The sequence below is a fragment of the Hippoglossus stenolepis genome, unplaced genomic scaffold (genome assembly GCF_022539355.2).
Source record: "Hippoglossus stenolepis isolate QCI-W04-F060 unplaced genomic scaffold, HSTE1.2 HiC_scaffold_25, whole genome shotgun sequence".
Classification (NCBI taxonomy): domain Eukaryota; kingdom Metazoa; phylum Chordata; class Actinopteri; order Pleuronectiformes; family Pleuronectidae; genus Hippoglossus; species Hippoglossus stenolepis.
Window position 1 is genome coordinate 396,966 of NW_025899746.1, and position 19,234 is coordinate 416,199.

The 19,234-nt window shown below is 44.9% G+C and overlaps 1 protein-coding gene across 1 annotated transcript; it reads left to right on the top strand.

Moving 5' to 3' along the window:
- The first annotated feature begins 12,249 nt into the window (after positions 1-12,249).
- On the top strand, positions 12,250-15,093 carry LOC124851147 (aromatase-like). The gene is made up of 8 exons (XM_047339222.1): positions 12,250-12,442; positions 12,538-12,688; positions 12,781-12,935; positions 13,026-13,190; positions 13,335-13,449; positions 13,554-13,648; positions 14,564-14,767; positions 14,987-15,093. The coding sequence occupies exons 1-8, from the start codon at positions 12,250-12,252 to the stop codon at positions 15,091-15,093; spliced, it is 1,185 nt and encodes a 394-aa protein (XP_047195178.1).
- The last annotated feature ends 4,141 nt before the right edge of the window (positions 15,094-19,234 follow it).

The following is a 19,234-nucleotide window of genomic DNA, read 5'->3' on the forward strand; positions in this document are numbered from 1 at the left end:
TAGGTAATAATGGTAGTGATGGCGCCACCTACTGGCAACAGGAAGTAAGCTTTGTTTTACAACTATCATTCGATTACATAAAATGTTCACAGTGTGTTGTGCAATTGTGGCGTGGATCGTAATGAGCAATTAGCAGCAAGGATCGACGTCGCTCGGCGGACGCAGGAAGTGAGCGTTTGTCCTTGCCGCGATCATAAAGCGCGTGCAGCGAGCGTTGTTCAATGATCGCTCTCTCCACTACCCGCAACAGGCTTGAAAATGCCTGTGCTCGGGCCCGTTAGTGCTACAACGTAACCCTAGTTTAATATTGTAATTCTTAAAATTGTCTGATTCTTAATTACATTGATTTATAGCAGTTATTTAGGAATATGCACCATGTGATCACAGTGAAAACCGAAACAATTGAGGCCCTAAAACTAACTTGGGCCCCTCGAAAACACAGAGCCTTGAGATTATGTGCCACCCTCATGTCCCTTACTTCAGTTTGTATTGTCTAGCAGGGCAAACCAAGAAAACACATTCACCTGGAACCTTCAGGCCCTCTGATGGTCCCAGGACCACTACCCATTTTAACCAGTAGGTGATTCTGCATCAGTCATCACTGTACACAGTAATACCTACAGTATAGAAATGTATCTGCCGCCTCTCCCTCATTAACAAAGGACCAGCAGGTGCCTCATCTCACAGGACCATGGAGTAAGTCATCATCATCATCATGTCGTCCTGCACATGGGCCTTGTGGTAACTCTGGCTGTGTCGGTGCTTGTGCTTCAGCTCATTCTTCATCTTCTTCTCTGCCTCCTCTCCCACCTCCTGGCTGACCTCTGGCTGACCTCCTGCGGATAGGCGCCTGTTCCTCCTCCTGCTGAACCTCCTGCAGATCAGCTCCTTCTCAGCTCCTTCTCCCTCCTCGCTCCTCTTGTCCTTGAGTACTGGTACTGTGGTTGTTGCTCTCTGCGCTTCAATCTGGAACCTCTGGATGGAACTGGATCCTGTAGTGCTCCCCTCACCAGCCTCGCCTCCGTCTGCGGCATCCAGCTCATGGCCGCCCCATCCTGCTGATTCTGCCACAGAGTTCAGCAATGCCACAATGCACGTCCCATACAGCATCAGCCGCTGAGGCAGGGTCATGCTCGGTGTCGGGATCCACATGGTCACCTCTTCCCCTCCTCTTTTCTGGGGGTCACCTGCCAGCTTCAGCATTCACAGGGGAACACAAGTCCAATACAGCAGTGAATGTAAAAGCACAGACCTCAAACTACAGAGATGAAGCTTTATCACCTCGTGCCAACAAAACTCAAACCAAACTAATTAAAGACACACTAATCCAACAGGAAGGAGATTTTCAGATGAAAGTCAAGGTCCTGTCCAAATTATTTGTAAGCTCCAAATCGAGTCCAGTCAGCTGCGTTGTCTGAGCTCCACCCGGGCGGTCGATCTGAAGGCAGACTGGTACATACACTGCTTGTTGTGTTGTTCACCAAGTGGACGAGGGGTTTTGTGTACGTGTGTGTATGTGCTTGCATTCAGACCAGTAATGTAGGAGTGGGCATTACACAATCTTCTGAGCTTGATAATGACTTTATTGAGAGCTGGATGATCTTTCATATCACCCCACAGGGGAAACCCCTCACAAGCCATCACTATGTTTCTCTTCTACCTTAGTGGTTTAATATTTTTTCTGTTGTTTTTATACGTTTGAAGAAGGAGTCACCATTTACCTCTATTGTATTGGATTTGGCTGCAACACTGTTTGCCCTTTAACCTAATCACAACTCACATCTTATCACTAACCTTAACCAGGACCTCAAAATTAAAGTTTTGCCTCATTAAAACCAGACCTTGGTCCTCATGAGTTCTACTGGTCCTTACAGGTTCAGGTTCAGTGTTGTGTTGGAAAAAGATGTCACAAAAATGAGTACACGCACACACACACATTCCAGCTCTGGTCAAAAGAGCTCACGACCTGAATCTCTAACAGTAATGTTGTCATGTCTGCTTTCCTTCACCACTCTTACCGCTTCCTGCCTCTCTGTGTGTGTCTGTCTGTGTGTGTGTGTGTGTGTGTGTGTGTGTGTGTGTGTGTGTGTGTGTGTGTGTGCTCCTGCCTGAGGCTGTAGGTCACTGAGGTCTCTGACAGCTTGAATTGCTCCAGCAGATGTGTGCATGTGTATGTACACACAGTCCTATAGAGCTGGAGGTCGTTCCTTTGTTGCCTCTCACTCACCGTGCTCCGAGCGCTGCTGAGTGAGAAGCAGGGAATTGACCCACAATGACATTAAAGGAGATTTCATATCTGGACACTTGAATGTTTGGAAAGCTGCAATCATTTCGACCCAATAAAATGAATCACGCTGTGGGAATATGTCAACACGTCCACATATTCTTCACCACCTCTCTTGCAGACCTCTCTCTGGTTGTGTTTCCTCCTCCCTGGGGCGCAGCTGCTTTGAAAGCGGCCTTATCTCTCTTGGGCTGAGGGGTCCGAGTCTGTCCTGCTGCTCCGGGCCAAGGACAGAAAGATGACCTGATGTGTCGTCCTACAAACGTAATCCTCCCACCCACCTCCTCTGCCTGTGAGACAAAGTTCAGCTCTGCTTTTCATTGCACTGTTAGAATAAAGAATAAGAAATCACTAAAGCCTTAAAGGGGACATAGCATGCCCATTTTACCACAAGTTGATATGGTTCCTTGGGGTCTTAATGAAATGTCTGTAACATACTTTGGTCAAAATACCACAAGGATCATATAAAACAGCACCCTTTTTACCCTGTATAAAACAGCCCTCCACAGAGCGACCTGTTTTGACTGCCTGTTCCTTTAAATGCTAATGAGCCAGCTCCCCCTCCCCTCTCCCCCATGATTTTAAACGATATAAATTACATATTTTATATGATATAAATTATCAAATATGCATCCCATACTTTGTATTCCCTTGTTGTCCTGGAGTTTTAATTTTCCCAATCACATAATTAATGTCCCCCTCTGCCCATCCACTACAAGCACACAAGCAGACAGACAGAGAGAAAGAGAGGTGGGGGGCTATGAAGACCATCATTTACCCGAACCCCGACATTCAACGGTACAACAACAAGCGGAGAAAGCAGAATCGCGGGCTGACCTTATATGTACAGTCTATGGGGCTGACCAGCGCGGAGAAATGCTCGTCCCGTGTGAACAGCCAGGCGGCTGCGTGCTGGAGAACGGCGCTGCGCTGCCTCGCAGCGGCACTTCCGCGTCCGGTGTACCCCGGCGGAACTACTGTAACCCGGCGGAACTACTGTAACCCGGCGGAACTACTGTAACCCGGCATACAGTAGAGCTGAACACTGCGGAAGTCTTCCACACAGCTGGCAGTGTGGAAGACCGCTGTGAGCAGCGCAGCGCCGTTCTCGCGCGCAGCCGCTGGCTGTTCACGGGGAGAGCATTTCTCCGGCTGGTCAGCCCCATAGACTGTATATAAGGTCAGCCCGCGATTCTGCTCTCCGCTTGTTGTTGTACCGTTGAATGTCGAGGTTCGGGGTTACAGTGCGCTGAACACTGCGGAAGTCCTCCACACTGCTGTGCGCTGTGTGGCGCTGACACAAATTCCAGCTCACGCACGGGAGAGCGAGCGGTCGCTCCCGAGCAGCTGCTGCAGCCTCCCAGTCCCAACGATCCACACAAATGCCACATGTGGTGAATCGCGGGCTGACCAGCGGAGAAATGCTCGTCCCGTGTGAACAGCCCGGCTGCGTGCTTGGGAACGGCGCTGCGCTGCCACGCAGCCTCCGGTGTAAACCCGGAAATAACGATGTGGGGGACGGGGCGGGCGGGACGGGGGTGGGCCAAGACCATGTAGGGAGACTTCCAGTGTATTGTTACGACACAATACCCAGGAAGCGCAATCGAGTCGCTCAAGCATGACGTTTCTGACTTAGAGGAACTATAACAAAACGCGCGAGTGTTTTTTCCCCAGAGTTTTTGGGTTGGTAGACATGCCAGATACCCACATTAACCTGTAGAAGCACTAACAAAGTGGAATTTGCATGCTATGTCCCCTTTAAATTTGCCACGTTAAAGAAAACAGCAGAAAGCAAATAAATTCACTAACTGTAAAAATATATACATTTAACTTCATAAAATAATCTGAATTTGAATTCAACACAATGAGAAATAGATACTCCTCACGAAATTCACAGATCTTTCAAGTTAAACTATGTAGGATGAGTACAAAAGAGTAGTGAACAAAGAGTGGAGCTGCACAAGTCGCAATATTTGTCATGATCATATGTATTTGCCAATTGTCTGAATACACATCCACTCTCTTAATGCACGTCATCCCTCTGTGTCTCCATCGTATGTCAACTGTTCATTTCCCGACTCACACAAACACCCTGAAGATGCTTGTGGATTGTTCCCTGTTGTATAAACATGATAAAGTAAAAACAGAAGGTAACAGAGGAGTCATAGATTCCGCTCAGACTTCATACATGTCCTGACATTTATTGGCTTTCTGTTGCTCTTGTTTGTTCACTTTCTGAACAAATTCCTACACATGTGGTGGAGACAAAGATGTGGTTGACCACAACACAGAGGCCAGACACAAGGTTACATTAACTTCAGCTTTTGTGCTGAACATGGAGGGGGGGTTTCTGCGCTATCATGCAGAACAATCTGGGTCTAATAAGCCATCGCACATCGTTCTCCAGGCAGGGCCTCAGCACACAGTCGGCTGTTTGAACCGTCTCACATTCTTGCACTCGAGTGTGGGCGGTGAGTGAATTCACAGAGTCCTTTATACAGAGCGAGCAAATGAAACAAAGGCAGGAACGAAGCCAGAGAGCATGACGTTTGTCAGAAACGGAAAAATAAATGAATCAATAAAAATGTATTTATTTAATTAAATTAAAATTAAATTAAATAATCCTGGATGGACTTAAAAATTATGCAGAAATAAAAGACAAGGGGCAAATACTTCATAAAAATATTCATCAATAATAAAACAACAATAGTTAGTTACTCAAAGGGTATATATGAATAAAATACTATCTAAATGTTAACACAAAATCATCGTTAGTGTTATATATTTGAAACACAATATATATTTCTGTTTCATTTATTCATATATATATACATCACATTACAAGTTGGTTATAAATAAAAATTACAATGTTTGTTACTCACAGGTTTCACAGTAGATACAATATGTTTCTATATACAAAGACATTAGAAAAACACAACAAAGGTATAAAAGAGCAAACTAAATGAACAAAAAAATACTATATAAAATGAAATAACGCAATGGAAACATGGTGGTGTTAGAGGTTATAAGTCTGGACAGAAACCCAGAAAAGAATCTGTAAAATACCACTTTTAATTTTAATGTGGTATCTGCCAGTAAAATCTAAAATGAAATGACATATGTATAACATTAAATCAATGGAAAATCAACCCCCAAAAAAGATTATCTAATGATATAACCACTTGGCTTTAGTATAGAGCTCAAGAGCCGTTGTTATGAAAGTATATGGTTTTGTTTTCACAGCTTATGTCACAGTAAACAACTTTAATATGGATCACAGCTCTGCTTCTCCATCTACTGGCAGTCTAATGGAGGAATCTGAGGGTAATTAGAATTTGTCACTACTATGACAAATTCAAAAGCCGAGGGAGCTAAAGAGGAGATTATTACAGTATTTATCATTAAAAAAAACTATATTCAACATTTTAAAAATTCTGCTTTCTTTTCTCTTTCTCCCTTTGCTAGAAAAAACCTGAAAGAAACCTCATCTTAACCTGCAGACAGAAATTGAAAATGTAATTTTGCCAGACTGCTAACTTTACAATACCACAAACAATAACACAGATTCCATCTCAGAGCCCAGGTGGCAGTTCTCAGCATTTCATACCAGATCCTTTTGATGTTCGGCGCATCACAACATACCCACGGAACAAAGTCCTGTTTGCTCAAGGGCGCTGGCACCGCTCCAGCCCCTCAAGGTTACAAGTGTATTGTTTACCATTTCACTGCAGTGTTGTGGCGTTTGCATTACTGTTGTGCCATAATGCATCAAACGTGATACCATAAAATGGTGTGCCTTTCGGCATTCAATAAATTTGGTTATCAAGATAAAAATATTAAATATTAATATTTTATTATTAATATTAAATAATAACTTTAATTGATTAAAGTTACCTCGGGGCACCACCCTTCAAAGGAAGGGAAAAGATAGCCAATTTATTGATTAAGTCTCATAAAGGTTCTAACTACAAATTTGGAACTCTGATTAACAATTAAATTAATAACTATAACCAAAATTACCATATAGATAGTTAGCTAAGTTGAAAGATATGGGGTTCTTGACAGTGTAGAGGTTGGCGAAATTCACTTATGCAACATTAATGGAAAAACATTTGTGAACGAAAAACATTTATTATGAATATAATAAAGTATAAAAACACAAATTACTAACGGTCTAATTGCTAAACAAAGATAGGTGTGTGTATACATGTGTGTGTGTCTGTGTGAGTCAGCGTGCTTTCAAGATGGTGGCTGGCCAAAGAGATAACACCCGTCCCCCCCTATTGGAATGTTTACGACCTGTAGAGCTAATGAGGTGAAGAGTTATGCGTGTGTCTGTGTGTGTGCCAAATTAGAGGAAGTTACTAGATTGGATGCAACGAAAGACTGTGAAGAGCATAACAGACTAACGTTACTTTCTCAATAACTTGTACCCAAAATATCACAACACCACAAATCAAACTTATAAACCTCACACAGAATCGAATAAACAGTCTTGCTTAGCCTAGTATAATTATTAAGCCCAGATGTGTTACCAGTCCGTGGAAAGGGGAAAACGGAAGTTGCTGTGCAGTTCGCAGTTTTGTGTCGTCTTGCTGGTTCCTGTTGAGTTCAGTTCAGTTGCTGGCTGAAGTTTGCAAGCAGGACATCGAGTCGCTGCTAGGACGTTGGTAGAGCTTGGAGGGCGAGGAGGTTTCCTTGGTGAGATGAGCTGGAAGCTGCACCTTTGTGCTCCTCTCGAAGAGTTGGATGGGAAGAGAAGATGTGAGCTGGAGAAGAGGCTCCACAGCCTTCCCTCCTGTAGAAGGATTGTAGGAAGAGGCAGGAACTGGCTCGACAGCCTTCTCTCCTTGGAGGGAGTGTAGAAAGAGAGACACCCTTCTTCCCGTTGAGGGAATTTAGAAAAAGAGATCGAGAAGCTGGAGAACCTAGCTTATATTGGCCCAGTGACCTCACAGGTCATGGGGTCCAGAGTGACCAATGGGAGTTGAAACCTGTGTCCCTGGGGGGGGGTTTCCACCCCTCTGTGTGAAGTTGATGCCCTCTGGGACATTGAGTTCCTTGCTCTGGTTTTTAATGGCCCCTGGGAGACGGAGTCCTGGAGGGACATGCTGCTTCAGGCTTTGATGGCACATGTAGGCTGAAGTGTGGTTTCACACAAAACCATGGCCCAACATCCCCCCTTCGTTCTCAGGATCGCACCTGACGTGGGTTCCTGAGGGCGAACTTGAACATGTTTAGTCCAAAGCTGGAAAAGTCAATTGTCAGTTCATTTGGATTGTCACATCTGGGCATTTGTGTATACTATCTAGTTTGGCTAAGCAAGATTCAAATTAGACAAATAATTCAGATTACAATGACAGTACAATATGAATAACCTGTGCTCTTCACTAGGTTAGGGAGAAAAAGGAAAAAAATAAAACGTTTTAAATTGTAAGATAAGATGCAGAGAGAGTGGCACGTACAATGATAAGGTCATTTTTGGAATGTCCAAGAGTTTTGTTCACTCCTTGGATCCTACACAATGTAGTACTCGGTCTGATCCGTTAGACTTAACAATTTTAATCTTCAGCAGGTTTTCCTGCGGAAGGTTGTCATAATTTTTCAAAATCTTAAGATCCAAATGACTGTATCATTGTTTCTGTAATAATATGCTAATGTCCTAACATGTGTGGTATGGACTTCATTATTATGAAATGGAAAGTAGTCGATCCAAACATATTTACAAAGTTGGCAGTGGTATATAAGTTTAATCAGAATTTAGGTTTTGGAGTTTGCTGCTGTTGCTAACAAAACAGTTTTCCTATTAACTGCAAGAAACTTAATACATACTGTCAGTACAGGGGTTAACTGTGTTGGTTATTGCCGTGAGAAACGAGCTCTGGATCGCCTGTGTCGTGGCTCAGGGCCGTAACGCTCTGGGGAGCCAGAGTCCAGGAGGACTTCAGAGGCGCTGTCACTGTTTGCTCGGTCATAACCATATCTTAAACTGTACTCAGAGACGCTGTCGTCATCTTCTGAGCAGTGGTAAGTTGTCTGGGCCAGAATTTCAGAGTATGGTTTCCTACAGCTTCTACTGTGGGAATGCCTATCTCTGGGAAGTTGGTGGACATGGCGGGTACGCTCTGTGTCCCTACGCTGCCTTCTGTCACCCCCCTTCGTTTTGCTGTGAGGGTGAAGTTTTGAGGCAGCGGATGAATTTGGCACCGTGCTGTTTGTTTTGACGGGCTCGGTTGCACCTACTGTAGCCTTGAAAGTGATAACAGTTTCCCAAGCCACCTGTGTCATCTTCCTGATCTGCTGCATTGAAGGTTTTCCTTGCTGTGTCATCAGTACAACATGTGTGCGTATACATGGATGTAAGTTTCGTAAGAACATGGACTTGAAGGTGAGATTTTCTTCTAGGCCTGGTGCGTTCTTTCCCTGAAAATAAACATGCCTCAAACGTCGAAAATAATCCTTGGGATTTTCGCGACGTGAATGTTTAATTTGGGATGCTGTAACAATGGATGTGATCTCGTCAGCAGTAGAAGAGAATTCCTCGACTAGTGCTTGACGGAGCTCTGTGTAGTTACTTGTGACACTGGAAGGAAGTGACTGAATAAACTTGTGAACAGCTGTAGAGCTGGTTTTTAACACGAGTCTAACCTTCTCTCTTTCTGTTGCATTTGGCACATCACTTAAGCTGAGATCTAGTTCTCTAAAGTAATTATCAATATTGTTATCACAGTTGTCTGGATCAAATTGTTCAATATCTTTAGCTAGAAACTCAAGCAAATCAAAGCGAGGACACTGTGAGGTCCGGGCACGTGCATCACCTGCTCCAGGTTTCTCTGGTTGAGGGGGAGGTGCTAAAACATCCTGAAATGTTGAAGTCCCCCCTTTGGAGAGTTGTGCACGGAAAAATGTGTCATGCATCCGTGGATGAGAAGCATATGAGGCACAATGTGTTCTTGAAGATAAACTACATGTGCCGGCCAATGTCAGAGTCAGGAGATGGGAAGTTAGGAAGCTGTTACCTCTTCCTGTCAGTGGAGGATCAGGAGGTGACTTACTTCCGAAGACTTAGGTCGGATGGGATTCTGTCCCATCTTGGGAGTGAAGGGGAGTTAACCGTACACTATCGGAGGAGTGTGAATCGGAATAACCAGAATCGCATTGGTTCAAAAACTGATGTGAGGCCGGGCCTTCTAATCTAAGTTTTAACAATTCCTCCTTGTGTGAAATGAGATCTGACTCTGCTGAGTGCAGGTCCTCTAAGTAGTGCAGGGCTTTCTTACTAGCAGTTTGAACCTCCTGGAAAAGAAAAGCATTTTGCGCTCTTAGGGCATTTACCTCCTGTTCCACAGCTGCTTTGCTCTGACAGGCAAGGTTGATTTGCCTGTGGAAATTTAGAATCATGCATCTCAACAATGGACCCTTTGATGCTGTTTGTGCATCACACCTGTCGTTAAGTAGAGAATCTATTTCTTTATTACACTCACTGAAGTTCAACTTGCTGATGAATTCGGGATAGCCAGGGGTCAGGCTCTGTGCTAGGGAAGAAACAAACTGTTCTACACAGGGGTTCTCCATTGTTGGTTCTGAAATTGAAAATTCGATTTACAAGTTTATAAATCAAAAGCAGTGTGGTTGGCTTTGGTGTTGCACTGGCAGACACCTTGTAGTGTGGATTTGATCGTACACTAGCCTAACCAAAACTATGGTGGGTTAAACAGTTCACCAAACTTTTAATCACTAACTGATATGCAGGGCAGTAACAGTTAGGTTCTATAAATTCACAGGGCTGGAAGCACGCTGTGGCTCTTTCTCAGGTTCTCTTATCCAACTTTGGCTGAAATGCTTGGCAGTAACAGCCAGGTACAAGCTCTGTTACATAGGGCTGGTGGCACGCTATGTCTTAATTCAAAAGCACTTAACAGTTACAGGAAATTTCACAGCTTGACCAGTTAACATTGAATATGTGGTATTCAAATGTTAAAAGAAATTCTTAAAATTTCAATAACGAATATTCAACTGGAGTTATTAGCAACGATAGCAATCTTTTAGCGTAACACTATGAGGACTTAAAGTGGTAGTTATGAATAATTAATTATTAATAAACATTTAATTTATGAATAAATGAAATTTCACCACAATGCACTTGTTTGTAAATACGGTTGAATGTCTACTCCGGTGGCAGACTAGTGGAATTGAATTCAAACCTTTGGCTTGACTGAAAATTCAAAATTCCACTTGTTTCTGGCGTTTGCCGAAAATGAAAACAAATTAATATTGCATAATTTTTTCAATTGTACTCTGCCGCACGCGGGGGCACCATTTATGTTAACCAAAAATGGAAGAGGAAAAAATTAATGTTACATAATTATGAATTTTTGCCAACTGTACTCTGTCCACCCAGGGACGCCATTAATGTTGTGCCATAATGCATCAAACGTGATACCATAAAATGGTGTGCCTCTCGGCATTCAATAAATTTGGTTATCAAGATAAAAATATTAAATATTAATATTTTATTATTAATATTAAATAATAACTTTAATTGATTAAAGTTACCTCGGGGCACCACCCTTCAAAGGAAGGGAAAAGATAGCCAATTTATTGATTAAGTCTCCTAAAGGTTCTAACTACAAATTTGGAACTCTGATTAACAATTAAATTAATAACTATAACCAAAATTACCATATAGATAGTTAGCTAAGTTGAAAGATATGGGGTTCTTGACAGTGTAGAGGTTGGCGAAATTCACTTATGCAACATTAATGAAAAAACATTTGTGAACGAAAAACATTTATTATGAATATAATAAAGTATAAAAACACAAATTACTAACGGTCTAATTGCTAAACAAAGATAGGTATGTGTGTATACATGTGTGTGTGTCTGTGTGAGTCAGCGTGCTTTCAAGATGGTGGCTGGCCAAAGAGATAACACCTGTCCCCCCCTATTGGAATGTTTACGACCTGTAGAGCTAATGAGGTGAAGAGTTATGCGTGTGTCTGTGTGTGTGCCAAATTAGAGGAAGTTACTAGATTGGATGCAACGGAAGACTGTGAAGAGCATAACAGACTAACGTTACTTTCTCAATAACTTGTACCCAAAATATCACAACACCACAAATCAAACTTATAAACCTCACACAGAATCGAATAAACAGTCTTGCTTGGCCTAGTATAATTATTAAGCCCAGATGTGTTACCAGTCCGTGGAAAGGGGAAAACGGAAGTTGCTGTGCAGTTCGCAGTTTTGTGTCGTCTTGCTGGTTCCTGTTGAGTTCAGTTCAGTTGCTGGCTGAAGTTTGCAAGCAGGACATCGAGTCGCTGCTAGGACGTTGGTAGAGCTTGGAGGGCGAGGAGGTTTCCTTGGTGAGATGAGCTGGAAGCTGCACCTTTGTGCTCCTCTCGAAGAGTTGGATGGGAAGAGAAGATGTGAGCTGGAGAAGAGGCTCCACAGCCTTCCCTCCTGTAGAAGGATTGTAGGAAGAGGCAGGAACTGGCTCGACAGCCTTCTCTCCTTGGAGGGAGTGTAGAAAGAGAGACACCCTTCTCCCCGTTGAGGGAGTTTAGAAAAAGAGATCGAGAAGCTGGAGAACCTAGCTTATATTGGCCCGGTGACCTCACAGGTCATGGGGTCCAGAGTGACCAATGGGAGTTGAAACCTGTGTCCCTGGGGGGGGGGGTTTCCACCCCTCTGTGTGAAGTTGATGCCCTCTGGGACATTGAGTTCCTTGCTCTGGTTTTTAATGGCCCCTGGGAGACGGAGTCCTGGAGGGACATGCTGCTTCAGGCTTTGATGGCACATGTAGGCTGAAGTGTGGTTTCACACAAAACCATGGCCCAACATTACCCTGACCTGGCTTGTAACCAGCTCCCACTGCCTATAAAGAGGAAGGGATTGTCTGGGGCAGCTTTCATCACGTTTGTGCAGTCGTGTGCGGGTTGTTTTTTTCAAATTCAAGTCTTCCTATGGATCGGATCCCTGCTTGTGACATGGCGATGACTCCCGTAGATCTGGCCGCACTGGGGGACCTGGTCTCCACGTCCCCAAACGCCACCGCAGTGGGAACACCGGGCGTCTCGGTGGCCACCAGGACCTTGATCCTGCTCGTGTGTGTGCTGCTGGTCGCCTGGAGCCACACAGACAGGAGAACCGTGCCAGGTGGGTCCTCTAGTCGTGTTTGAGCTTTGACACTTCGCAGAGTTTCTTTACTTGTGCCCGTGCTGAAGTATATTTACTGTCATTCGCTACAACAGGTCCACCTTTCTGTCTGGGTCTCGGGCCACTTCTCTCCTACGTGAGATTCATGTGGACGGGTATAGGCACAGCCAGCAACTACTACAACAAGAAGTATGGAGACATTGTCAGAGTCTGGATCGATGGAGAGGAGACACTCATCCTCAGCAGGTTTGTCCTGAGTGCTTAAGTATATTCTAGGTATATTTCTCATGATAATTTACTATCTGTAAGTGATTTATTCTTTTTATTTTCACCATAAGGGCATCAGCCATTTACCACGTGCTGAAGAATGGACATTACACGTCACGTTTTGAGAGCAAGCAGGGACTGAGTTGCATTGGCATGTACGAGAGAGGCATCATCTTCAACAACAACGTGTCCCTTTGGAAAAAGATACGCAGCCATTTCACCAGAGGTAACATTCTAACACCTTCAGACATATTCACAGGTCCAGGTATTCAGGACCTGAATATTAAAGTCCAGGAAACGTGTGTTTCTGTGTCAGCTCTGACAGGTCCAGGTTTGCAGAAGACAGTGGAGGTCTGCGTCTCCTCCACACAGACTCACCTGGACGACCTGGACAGTTTGGCTCACATCGACGTCCTCAGTTTGCTGCGCTGCACCGTGGTCGACATCTCCGACAGACTCTTCCTGGACGTGCCCGTCAATGGTGAGGAGGCATGGATGGTTCATTCTGAAGATGCTGCAAACACACAGGGCAGTTTGAGTTCATCAGCTTGGCTCAGTTAAGATGAAGTGAATTTATGCTCCATCTGCGTTGTGTATTTGATGCATCTGTGAACTCTGTGTGCAGAGAAAGAGCTGCTGGTGAAGATTCTGAAGTATTTTGACACGTGGCAAACTGTGTTAATCAAACCAGACATGTACTTCAGATTGGACTGGATCCACCAGAGGCACAAGGCGGCAGTGTGAGTCCACGTTCTCACTCAATTATTCTTACGATCACACTTCTCCAGGTGTTTTTAAGTTATTTTTCTCTTCAGCCAAATATAATATGTCTGTTATCTCACAGCAAGGAGCTGCATGATGCCATAGGGGACCTGGTGGAACAGAAGAGGAGAGATGTGGAGCAGGCAGATAAACTGGACAACATCAACTTCACCACAGGTCAGTCTGGGAATCTTGTGTCTGCCATTTCTTTGGTAAAAACTATGAAGTAGGGATGCACCGATATGGAAATTCTTGGCCGATACGATATTTAAAACAACAATCTAGCCGATAGTCGATACCGATACCGATATTTGTTTATTACTTGAATAATATGAAAAACTGAAAAAGTGACAAGTGTAACTTTAGATGCCTGACTGTTCACACCGGACCGCATTTCTCCGCGCCGGTCAGCCTGCGATTCTCCGCTTGTTGATGTATGTAACCCGTTCAATGTCGGGTGTCGGGGTTAAATGACGTATTCTCCAAGCAAGCCTTTAGCCCCCCCCCCCTCTCTCTTTTTATCTATATGACTACTTGTGTGGCTGTAGTGGATGGGCAGAGGGGGACATTTAATTATGTGATTGGGAAAATTGGGAAAATTAAAACTCCAGGACAACAGAAGGGGAATACAAAGTATGGGATGCATATTTGATCATTTATATCATATAAAATATGTCATTTATATCGTTTAAAATCATTTTTCAGTCTGTTTCCTGGCGCGATATGCTCGCTCGCACACTGAAACCATCGGTGAAGGGTGCTGGCGCGGAGCGGGCGCATCGCAGCCCATGTGAACCGCACAAAGGTTTAACAGGGGGGTGGATGAGAGGCGTCTGGCTTTCCTTGGCGCTGCGCAGCGCGGCGCGGCGCTTCAGCGCCCGGTGTAAACCCGGCATCAGTGTACCATAATCTGGATGCCAGATTGGCAGGCTGCAGAAAACATACCAATGAACATCGGCCAATGTTATCGGTGAAAGTCAAGTTTATTACCGATACGCCGATGGCAGTAAACGAGGCGAATATCGACCGCTACCGATATACGGCCGATACATCGGTGCACCACTACTATGAAGCCCTGATTCCTTCTTTAAGCCCTTCCACCCCTATGTCTGTTCACTTCCACGTGTTCTCAGAACCACGGCGAGCTGTCTGCAGAGAACGTGGTGCAGTGCGTGCTGGAGATGGTGATTGCGGCGCCCGACACTCTGTCCGTCAGCCTCTTCTTCATGCTGCTGCTGCTCAAGCAGAATCCAGATGTGAAGCTGCAGCTGCTGCGAGAGATTGACACTGTAGTGGGTGAGGAGCTTAAAAACACTGATACTGAATGCAGATTTAAGAATTGTGGAGCCACACAAAAATCCCAAATCCTTGTTTATGTGGTAGTTCTTCCTCTTGTTGAGGGTTAAGAACAGAGGGTTTCACACCTTGTTAAACCCTATGAGGCAAATTGTGATCTGTGAATATGGGCTAAAAGAATTGAAATGTGATTGATATCTTCTCCCCGTCTGGCTCTAGGTGAGAGGCAGCTGCAGAACGGCGACCTGCAGAGGCTGCAGGTGCTGGAGAGTTTCATCAACGAGTGTCTGCGCTTCCACCCTGTGGTGGACTTCACCATGCGTTGAGCCCTGTCCGATGACGTCATCGATGGCTACAGGGTACCAAAGGGCACGAACATCATCCTCAACACGGGACGCATGCACCGCACTGAGTTTTTCTGCAAACCTGATGAATTCCGCCTGAGCAACTTTGAGAAAAAATGTAAGTAGAGGTTTCTTTTTTTTATTAAATTGAAAGTGAATAAATGAACTTATATGCCGAGAGTTTATTTTCATAGCTAGTGTGAGGTGGGCATGGCCTGGTGAAAAAGTCTATGTCATATATTCCCATGCACCAGTAAGGATCAGTCTCATTTGAATCAGAATTTGACAATAGTTGTTTTTTAATATGAAATTCAGTTCAGACTTGTAATAATTAATACATATATCGAGTCATAAATACTTGTGTTACAGACTAATGAAGCTCAAGCGTAAGTTCAGTCAGGAAGACTTAAACTGCATGCTGATCAGCTGATCGTGGGCTTAACCTGCATACTGATCAGCTGATCTTGGGCTTAACCTGCATACTGATCAGCTGATTGTGGGCTTAACCTGCATACTGATCAGCTGATCGTGGGCGTTCCTAAATATCCAATCGGGTCTGTGCAGTCTCTTCTAGCCAATCATTCAGCAAGCTGTCAAACTTTAAAAATCCCTTCTCCTCTCTTCCGCAGTCAGCCGTCATTCAGTGACTCTCACAACAGTGTCATTCAGTGATCGCTATAGCACGCTCTCGCTAAATCCTCACTAAATACTTGCTGATCATCTTGATGTCGGACTCCGACAACGACGATCCCCAGGAGGTTTATGATCCTAACACGGATCTGCTCCAGGAGATCGCCTCCAACTCCTCGGGCGGTCGGCGCAAGAGCCTTCGTCTAGCCGAACGCAACGGATCCCCCACAGACGAGGCTGACCTTCTCATCGCCCAGCTACAACATCACGGCATCATGCCAGCTCCAGGCCTGCTTCCTTCTCAGCTTCGCGAGCTAGCAGACTGCGCTTCTCTTCAACCCGGTCCCAGTTCCCACCCAGGGCACGATCCAACTACCCCAGCCGATTTCTCCGCCGCGCCGGTTCGTGGCCGCAAAAGAACCAGGAAAGCGGCTTCATCCAAGGCCCCCGCAGCAAAGATAAGTAACATATCTACCCGATCTTGTGCCTCTACACCCACTCCCGCTCCAGATAACATTCTGACAACCACCTTGCAGTCCCTGGCCACAACCTTGCAGAACATCGATACCCGGCTGGAGACCCTCGAAAACGCCGCAAACTTCACTTCTCGCTCAGCAAACATCAGCGCCCCGCAAGTCTCCTTAGTGCAACTAGCCACGCACACGTCCTCTCTGCCCAACGAAACCATCCAACACACTTTGGCCTCAGCCGTCCCGGCACCAGGTGTAGGTAGGCCATACATACCTCAGTCAGCGAATATTTCCGCACGTCTCAGATCAAAAATATTACAAGGAAAAGACATCAATTTAGTCAGCCTCATTCTGCCATCGCCGGAGTGCGATAAAACCATTGCCACAGGAGAAAATATCACTGCCATGTTCAAAACCACGGATCCGCGTCTAATCAGAGACTTAACAATCGGACAATTTCTCATTGCCTTTAGCATCTACCGCGACACCATCTGCTCCGTCTACCCCGAAAGGAGACAAGAACTAGACGCGTACCTGATGTTAATCGGCGATTTAAATTTAAGATATGGGAAGAACATATTTTATAATTACCACAAAGCCTTCTCCAGCAAAGCCGCGCTGTATATAGCGCAATATAATGTTCGTCTTAATTGGTCCGAATTAGATACAGAATTACTCCTCATGGTCGCTGGAGGCGCTCAAGCAATCGCATGTAATTCCTGCGGCAATACGGGTCATACATACCTCTTATGTCCTTCTGTGCCGTTCCAAAACAACATTCCCCTTCCATCCTCCTCTCAGCGTACCGACAGCCCAGGCCACCAGGTGCATCAATTCAACCAGCCACCAATTTGCCATAAATTCATCTTAAGTGTGTGTACATTTCCCAACTGCCACTTTCTCCACATTTGCAGCTACTGCAAAGACGCTCATCCCAAGTCCGTCTGTCCCAGACGCCCAAACTCATTCAGGAACCCACCTCAGATGCAGAAACGTCGTGGTTCAAAGCTCTTTTGAACACTCATCCCTCCACACCAATTAACATCCAATATCTAGCAGCAGAATTGTCTTCTCACCCCGACTCTGTATTTGTAAATTATTTAATCACAGGACTTTCTCAGGGCTTCCGAGTGGGGGTCCTGTCTTCTCCCACAGTTACATACGTGGCAAAAAAAAAAAATCTCCAGTCCGCCGTAAATGAACCAGAAATAGTTTCTCAGTTGCTCGAGAAAGAAGTGAAAAAGGGCTACATTATCGGTCCCTTTCAGTCATCTCCATTCTCCGTGTTTCGCTCAAACCCCATAGGCATAGCCACAAGAAAATATTCGGGAAAAAAGAGATTAATTTTTGATCTCTCAGCTCCCCGCTCCGGCCCCTTCGCAAGCGTAAATAGTCTCATTCCACCAGAGCCATTTTCTCTCAATTACGCCACAGTCGACAACGCAATAAAATTAATAAAGTTCGCAGGGAAAGGAGCCTGGCTTTCCAAAGCAGACATCATTGACGCTTTCAAAATCATCCCCATACATCCCTCGCAGTGGAATCTGCTTGGCATCCGGTGGAAATCCAAATTTTACTTTGCGGTACGCCTAACTTTTGGTGGTAGGAGTAGCCCAAGCATCTTTAACCAACTGTCTGAGGCATTGTGCTGGATTCTGCTTAACAGAGTCAGAGTTCCAACTGTTCTCCATCTACTGGATGATTTCCTTCTTATAGATCCTCCTCAAGACAGCTCAGGCGCGTCCCTCTTCAAACTTAAATGCTGCTTTCAATCCCTCGGCGTTCCTCTGTCAGAGGAAAAAACAATAGGCCCAGACACAAGTCTGGAATTCCTTGGCATCATGCTAAATTCCATCCAAATGAAAGCGTCCCTCCCATTAGAAAAATTACAGCGCATCCGCGACATCGCAAAAACATACTGCGCCTTCAAAAACATCACCAAGCAGCAGCTACTCTCTCTCCTCGGTCACCTTAACTTCGCAATGCGCGTCATTCCCCAAGGACGCTCTTTTATCTCCCGTCTTTTGGAGACAGCAACCTCCGTTCCAAATTTACACGATAAAATATCGCTTGATGAAGGGTGCCAATCCGACCTGCGTTTCTGGTTTCATCTGCTCGATCACTGGAACGGCGTCACTTTCTTCTACGAAGACCTGGTTCATTCCTCTGATTCCTTGCAGTTCTTCACGGATGCCGCCCCATCCGTGGGTTTTGGGGGTTTCTTTCAAGGACAGTGGTTCGCTAGCCGCTGGCCTCCCTCCTTCCCAAGACACAACTTATCGTCCGCTCTATTTGAAATTTACCCCATTGCCGTAGCATGTCATATCTGGGGACAGCATTGGGAACGCAAACACATCTCGGTCCTTTGCGACAACCAAACAGTAGTCAATATAATCAACAAAGGGCGTTCCTCATGTAAGATTATCATGCCGTTTATGAGAAGTATCACGTGGTCTGCCATTACACACAACTTCATTATCACAGCACGTCATGTACCAGGGCATTACAACACTTTAGCTGATTCTCTCTCCCGTTTTAATTTCCAGGCATTTCGACGTATCTGTCCAGAAGCCTGCTCCAGTCCGATTCAAGTTCCTCCCCTCCATGTTCTTACTCTCTATTAAAGGATGAACCCCTGTCTAAATACTTAGAATCAGCCAAGGTCTACATTAGGAAAGGACTAGCAACGTCTACCCTAAAAATGTAGGATTTTTCCTGGAGGACTTTTGCTTTGTTCTGTATCTCCGTTCATGTACCACCGAAACCTGTTCACATAAACTTAGTGTGTGCATTCATCTGTTATTGTATGGACGTCCGGCACTTTAAATCAACTTACATTCGAGGACTAGTAGCAGGAATACAGTTCAACGCCAGATGTCACAACCCTTCTTTTCCCAGTTTATTTTCAAATCCGGCCGTTAAACTACTACTTAAAGGCATCTCAAAAGTTTCTCCTCCCCTTCCAGACCATAGACAGACAATCACTCTCTCTGTTCTGCACAGGATGCTGTCAGTGCTTAGAA

Bases quoted from the DNA above. Each gene is read 5' to 3' on its own strand.
- LOC124851147 (XM_047339222.1), top strand. From the start codon at position 12,250: ATGGATCGGATCCCTGCTTGTGACATGGCGATGACTCCCGTAGATCTG. The intron at 12,936-13,025 runs GTAACATTCTAA...TTTCTGTGTCAG, and splicing joins ACGCAGCCATTTCACCAGAG to CTCTGACAGGTCCAGGTTTG. The intron at 14,768-14,986 runs GTGAGGAGCTTA...GTCTGGCTCTAG, and splicing joins AGAGATTGACACTGTAGTGG to GTGAGAGGCAGCTGCAGAAC.